This window comes from Heliangelus exortis, chromosome 28 (genome assembly GCF_036169615.1).
Source record: "Heliangelus exortis chromosome 28, bHelExo1.hap1, whole genome shotgun sequence".
Classification (NCBI taxonomy): domain Eukaryota; kingdom Metazoa; phylum Chordata; class Aves; order Apodiformes; family Trochilidae; genus Heliangelus; species Heliangelus exortis.
Window position 1 is genome coordinate 1,335,560 of NC_092449.1, and position 6,884 is coordinate 1,342,443.

Sequence of the window (6,884 nt, forward strand, 5' to 3'; positions counted from 1 at the left end):
GAACAGACAGGGCCACAGGTGGCTTCTTCTTTCTCTGCCTGGGGCACCACCCAATGTGGAGATGGAAGTGAATTTCATTAAAGCAGTTAAGTCCCTTTAGATGTTTTCTTCACTTCTCCTGTTGGGAATATTTTTTCCTACTGGTCTGTGATCATTTATCCAGGAAAAAACAGATCTACCAACCTGGGAGACAGTAGATGAGGGGGCTGAAGAAGCTGGGGAAGTTCTGACACAGAGCTGGGGTTATCTCTTCAACTTCCCAGAGATTTAGGGAATAACCCAATACAACTGCTGAAGGTTTCACTGAACTGCAATTTCAGCAGATGCTGTAAATCATTCCCAGCCACTTCAGGAAAGGATTTGCATGTGAAAGACACAAGTGGCAAGTATAAGTTTTTAGGTGTATAGCAGGGAATGGCCAGGAAGTAGGGAAGGATAAACCATTTCTGTAGGTAAGGTCTGGCCAACAGAATTATACAAAATATTTTATGTGTCTGAAATATTTTGCTAACTGAATGTTTACTCAGGGAAAAGGCTCTTAAAATTGAATGCAACAAAACTCTTCCAAATGCATGCTTTTCCAGCAGAAATTATATTTTAGTGTCAATGGAAACTTTCCATAGGGATGTATTAATTTTGTATAAATACACATAACTTTCATATATATAAATAACTATAAATATATATAACTTTGTATAAAGTTTAATTTTTAGAACTGGACAATAGAAGTGTAACAATACATTTTAATGGGATAGTTCACGGGTTGGATGATTTTCACCTTGTAATATATTGTACCTGATGTAATTTTCAGAATTTATAGTGAACATTAAATTTAAAATCTATATAAAAATGAATTGCACCTAAACCAAAAAGATGTTTTTTGTTTGGTTGTTTGGTTTTTTTATCTAGAATTTGCATGATGTTGAAGATTTTTAGAAAATAAGCTCTTATGTTAGTAGGAAAATCTTAGAAACTTGCTGGAGGTCTGACATCACTACTAACTCAAAGGCTCAGGAGGGCAGATAGATCTACTTATAGGTCCATAAATAATACACAGAACCTGCAAACACTGTCTTTAAAATATGTTTTCTACTCAGGCTTTGAGTATGCTTCCAAGGGGTCTGACAAAGGGGAGATTTAGGTTGGACATTAGGAATAGTTATTATTTCACTGCTAGAATATTTTCTAACACTGACACAGTGATTTTCCTGTCTCTTCCAACTGTCCAAAGGACAAAGACTCACGGGGGTTAAAGCCCTTTATTTATCATCACCCTTGAGGAGTTTGTGTACCATAATGCTGAGCACTATTTCCAATGGTGCAGACACAAAGGTTTCAATGGTTTCATTTCCAGGTAGAAAAGAAAAAAAGACCACATTACAAAGGAACAGATCTCTTTTCAAAATTAAAAAATTTCCCAGATATTGAACATCTTGACATACATCTTGCTCTCTACAACTCCCTGAAAGGAGGATGGAGCCAGGCGGGGGTTGGTCTCTTTTCCCAGGCAACTCTCAGTAAGACAAGAGGGCATGGTCTTAAATTGTGTGGGGGGAAGTTCAGATCGGACATTAGAAAGAATTTTTTCACGGAAAGGGTGATCAGACATTGGAACGGGCTGCCTGGGGAGGTGGTGGACTCTTCGTCCCTGGAGACATTTAAAAAGCGACTTGATATGGCACTCAGTGCCATGGTCTGGTGACTGTGGTGGTAGTTGTTCAAGGGTTGGACTCGATGATCTCTGAGGTCCCTTCCAACCCAGCCTATTCTATGATTCTATGATACTGAACAAACCTGACATAATCCAACTTCTTTTCCAGCTGTAAAGCAAGTGACTTTCTTTTTGGTGAGGTTGGCATCACTCAGGCCCAGGTGTCAAATCTCCTCACAGTGACACAGCCATGGACAGGCAGGGGACAAGGGAGTTTGTTATCCATGACCTGGCACGTGCTGACATAGGGATCAAAGAGGACAACAACTGGCAGGGCACTGTTCCCCTTCCTCTGCCCCAGGAGGTAAATCCTTCCGTTCACAGTGCTGCAGCCCAGGAAGAACTTCTGGCTCAAGCATTCCTCATCCACCTTGCTCCATTCATTTGTCTCCACATCAAACCTAAAAGCTCCCCCTCCAAAAGTGTAGAGGGCACCATTCAGGGCTGTGATGCAGAGGTCGTACCTGGGAGGGAAGAAACCCTGGGTCAGAACCAAGATCTGGGCCCTGAAATCCTCAGTGTGACCCTCACTTTGGGTCGGGGGGGAGGGGGGGTTCTGTAGTGGGGAGAGGGGGCAAGGGATGGCTTCTGAGAGAAGCTGCCAAAAGCTGCCCTGGCTCCAATTCCAGCTCCATCTCTGGCCAAGGCTGAGCCCATCAGGGATGCTGGATGCACCTCTTGGAGGAACATCTCTGAGAGGGGTGTTCTGGGGGGATATGGTGCCAGGTTTTGTAGTGGGAGAGGGACCCTGGGCATGGCTCCTGTAGGGAGGTGCCACAAACTCCCTCAGCTCCAAAATATCCCATCCCACCTCTGGCTAATGTTGAGGCCATCAGTGACAGTGGATGGGCCTCTTCCAATTAACATATTCAACAGGTGAAAAGGAGTGGAGACTAAAGAGGGGAGGAAAAAGGAGCCAGAGCAAAGATACTTGGTGAGGAAGGAGAGGCAGAAGGTGCCCTGAACAGATTTTTTTCCCTACATCCCATGGGGATACAGCAGATGTTCCCCTGCAGCCCATGGAGGATGATGGTGGAGGAGATGTGGCCAGGGGAGGTGACTGTTCCCAAAGCAGCTGTGTCCAAAGGGTTCCTGAAGGAATGTCCCCTGCCAGAGGGACCCTGCCTTGGAGAGGGGGAAAACAAACACTGTGTGATGGAGTGACCATAAAATCCCACTCCCTGTTCTCTGAAATCAGGAGTGAAGCAATTTAAGCCAGGGAAGAAGGGAGGGTTGGGGGAAAGTATTTAAGACCTGGTCTTGTTTTCTCTTTCTCCTCTTCTGATACATTAAATTCTTTTCTTTTTCCCCCCAAGTTGAGTCTGCTTTGCCTGTGACCACAACGGGTGAGTAAAAACCTCACTGTCCTTGTCTCAAGTCACAAGCTTCTACTTGGATTTTCTCCTCCCTACCCCACAGTGCTGGGAGGGAGGGAGAAAAGGAGGAAGGGAGGGAGAAAAAGGGAAAGGGAGGGAGAAAAGGAGGGAGGGAGGAAAGAAGGGAAGGAATGAGGAAGGGAGAGAGGAAAAGGAGGGAGGGAGAGAGGAAAGGGAAGGAGAGAGGAAAGGGAGGGAGAGAGGAAAGGGAGAGAGGAAAGGGAGGGAGGGAGGGAGGGATGGAGAAGGGAGGGAGGGAGGGAGGGAGGGAGGGAGGGAGGGAGGGAGGGAGGGAGGGGATGGATGCTGGAGGGAGGGAGGGAGGGAGGGAGGGAGGGAGGGAGGGAGGGAGGGAGGGAGGGGATGGATGCTGGGTTATGTCTGGCTGGACCTAAAACACAACAGCCCTTAGTCCTCATGCCAAGAGTCCCATAAACAGAGAATCAGTCCTGGTGGGACAGGACTTCTGGATTTCTCCAGTCCAACCTCTTCTTGAAGCAGGACCAATACTGGAACCTTTCTTCTCCTACCAAGTGCCAAAAAATTCTTACCTTGGAAGGGGGGAGAATGAGATGACATCCCAGGTGTCTGTCTCTGTGTTCAGCCTTTGTACTCCATCATACACATGTCCATTTTCATCCAGGCCACAGACCACATAGATCCTGCTTCCCACACTGACTGCATCCCCTCTCTCCACAGGTTGAGCCATAGGATTCATGCTTTCCCATTCCGAGTCCATCAATCCCATGCGTTCCACTGCTGGGATTATCCCTTCATCTGTGCTCCCTCCAAGGACATAGAGGTAGAGCCCCACTCCTGCTGCACAGTGGCTGTTCCTGGACTTCTTCATAGCAGGTCCTTCCAGCCAGTTATTGTCCAAGCAATTGTAGATAAGCACCCAATCCACACTGTACCACACGAACTCATCACGAAAATATCCTCCTGTCACAAAAAGGAAGCTCCCTGGAAAAAAGAGCAGAGGAAAGGATCAGTCATACGGAGGCTGAAAATTCCTCCTGAGGATCAAGGTTCTCATTTCTCCCTGGGCTGTACTGGTGAGGTGGAAGACAAGCAGAAGGAATTCCTGCTCTTTGTATCAGTTTGCAGGATTTGATTCCTTATCTGCACAGCTATGTTGGGTCTGCAGAACACAGTAAACCCCTCCTGGTCTGCTCCCACTCCTGAACAGAATGACTGGTTGGAAAGAACCTCTCATGTCCAAACTCCCACCTGAAACAGGACAATCACCACCACTCAGTAAGGGGAACCAGAGTATGGAGCTGGCTTGAAAGTCTCCAAGCATGAAGATTTCACAACATCCATGGGTAAATTTAACTTAACAGCAACTAAACCTCAGAAGCTACCATCTGTCAGAACGACCATGGAAGAGAAGGCCAAAAAACCAAATGGCTGCTTACAGTGAAGTCCTTAGACTCACCCCAGATAAAGCTAAGGCACAGGGTTGAACAGTTTCTGCTCTATGAAAAGAAATATTCAGCCTTGTCTAACATTCTCCCGGGACTAAGGAAAACAAAGTAACTATTTGAACAACTATAGACACAAAGATGAGTGAGGTTTAAGCACCGCTGAACAACAGCAGCTTTACAGAAGGAGCAGAACTCCCTGCAATTGGGTGTGGAAGCCTCAACTTCACTTTGCATTTGTTCAGTTCCACTTTTCTGGAAGTTACCGACGGCTGCCACTGCATACTGGGTGAGGTTCCTGCGCTGCAGGGGAGAACAAGCTTGCCAGGTCCCCATCCTGGGTTGAAAGAGAAATAATTCTTGCTCTTCCTTGTCATGCTTTCCTCCCAGGACATACAAGGTGTCGTAGCTCCGGCCAGCGTAAGGACACAGTTCCATGTTTTGCCAGCTGGGTGGAGGACAGCTGTCTAACTTCTTTATTAGTCTGGAAAAGGTATCAGACTCTCCAGAACGTTTGCTGCGTTTCACCAAGGCATCGAGGAAGGACAGGCTCAGAAAAGTGACCCTGACTTCACCCATCAAATCCAGAAAGTCTTCCTCTCTTGTTGCTGGGTCCTCCATCGTCCACCTCATAATGCTGTCAAAAACCACATCTTCCCGTGAAACAAAGAGGTCGTCACTTTTTAGGAGCTGCATCAGTATTTCTTTGGGGAGTGCCTTAAATTCTTCCTGGCACATCACATCCCCCCAGTGTGTGAGAGCCACGTTCAGAGCAGACACATAGAGCTCCACAAAGGCAAATTGCTGGGAGTAAAGCATCAGGCCCAGGCAGTTGGAAACATGCAGTTCTCTCTCCAGAAATTTCTCACACAACAGTTTCACCTGCTCAAACTGGAAAAAATCAGCTGTTTCCAGTAAGCTGATCACATTTTCCTGACCTATGAGCACTTGGGCCGTGCGAGTGAACTCGAGGAGGGCCTGGAAAGGCACTGGGTCAATCCCTCTGATGACAACATGGTGCTCAGAGCTTTCTCTTGCCCCCCCAAAAAACATGGCTTCAAAGTAACGACTGTGGACAGAAAGCACCCTACGGCTGACCTGGAAGAGTCTCTCTCCAACCTCAAGAGTTGTGTCTGCAATAATTTCTGTCTGAGGTCCCAGCTCCTCTGGTTCTTGTGTGGGCTCCATGCTTGCTGACTGCCAGGCAGTTAAATTTAACTCAGTCCTCCTGCAGCCCTCAGTTATGTGAGGTCTCTGGAAACATTATCCCCCTAGCAAGGATAAATACAAGATAAGCCAATCTTGACCTAAAAATAGAGTATGTTTTCTAACCTCCTGCTTTGCTCTTCAGTCTTCCTATTGCTTTCAGACCAGTAATAGGAGAGCAATATAACCAAATACCCACAGATTTAATGAGCATCTACCTTAGCCAGGTAAGCCCACAGCTAATTAGGGGAGCTGGCAGCCAAAACACAAGCCTGGAGTACAAGGAGGAAAGAGGAGAAACAACTAAGACCTCCCTAAGCACTGAGTAAATATCAAGAAGTTGTAGAACATTGAACCCAGTACTTGTCACTTCTGCAAATCAAGAACACAGGAAAGCTTGAGACCTCCAAGGAAAAAAAAGAAAACTCATTTCCCTTCAACACTCATTTCCCTTGAAAGCTTCAGCAGTTTTTTCTGACAATATATTCAGGGAACAAGAGAGCAGAGATGGAGCATCATGGTTTTGGTATCAACAAGCAGCAACCTCTCTCCCACCAAAGGGACAGTTCAAGACTCTACTCAGGTTATGGTGAGGAAATTCTGCTCCAAACAGGCTGAATCAGGAGCCCCTTTTGAATTGCACAGCTGCATGAAGAACAGGTTTTGTGGTGTTAGAAAAAAAAATTTAAGTTGAAAGGAGTGCAACTCTACCCAAAGAATGAATGCCTAGATTAAAATCCAGAAGCATTTAAGTTTGCACCAACAAATATGCTATACAAGAAAAAAGCTCCCTGGATTCACAGCCTGCTGGAAAATTCAGATAGACTGAACTGGCATTTATTGACTCCAAGTTCCACTTCAGAGCTGACCCAGGAAAGGCTATGAAATAGAATACTGTGCTGCTGCAAAAATGGACAGCTCATGCAACCCACCCTGGGTATGTTTCACTGAAAAATTCAAGGAACAAGACTGCTGACACCATCAAGAGTTTACTCTGCCACATAAGGGGTCCTCAGGAAAATCAGGTGGCAGAAGCAGGTTATGTGCAGCCTAAGGGGCTTTTAAATGCCATACAGAAATGTACAAGTCCTCAGAGAAGAGATCAGATGCTCTCAGTTGTTTCTCATCTATTTCCTGCCTTAGTGTGGAACATTTCCTGCTTCTGGT

General features: G+C 46.1%; 1 protein-coding gene across 1 annotated transcript; it reads right to left on the reverse strand.

Moving 5' to 3' along the window:
* Window positions 1-1,240: 1,240 nt before the first annotated feature.
* On the reverse strand, window positions 1,241-6,870 carry LOC139788070 (kelch-like protein 23). Its single transcript, XM_071727627.1, has 4 exons — window positions 4,778-6,870; window positions 3,639-4,050; window positions 1,795-2,175; window positions 1,241-1,450 (listed from the first exon to the last, which is right to left on the reverse strand). The coding sequence occupies exons 1-3, from the start codon at window positions 5,697-5,699 to the stop codon at window positions 1,863-1,865; spliced, it is 1,647 nt and encodes a 548-aa protein (XP_071583728.1). The 5' UTR covers window positions 5,700-6,870; the 3' UTR covers window positions 1,241-1,450; window positions 1,795-1,862.
* Between the last annotated feature and the right edge of the window lie 14 nt (window positions 6,871-6,884).

Bases quoted from the DNA above. Each gene is read 5' to 3' on its own strand.
- LOC139788070 (XM_071727627.1), bottom strand. From the start codon at position 5,699: ATGGAGCCCACACAAGAACCAGAGGAGCTGGGACCTCAGACAGAAATT. The intron at 4,051-4,777 runs GTAACTTCCAGA...TCTTTTTTCCAG, and splicing joins GTATGCAGTGGCAGCCGTCG to GGAGCTTCCTTTTTGTGACA. The intron at 2,176-3,638 runs GTAAGAATTTTT...CTTCCCTCCCAG, and splicing joins TCATTCTCCCCCCTTCCAAG to GTACGACCTCTGCATCACAG.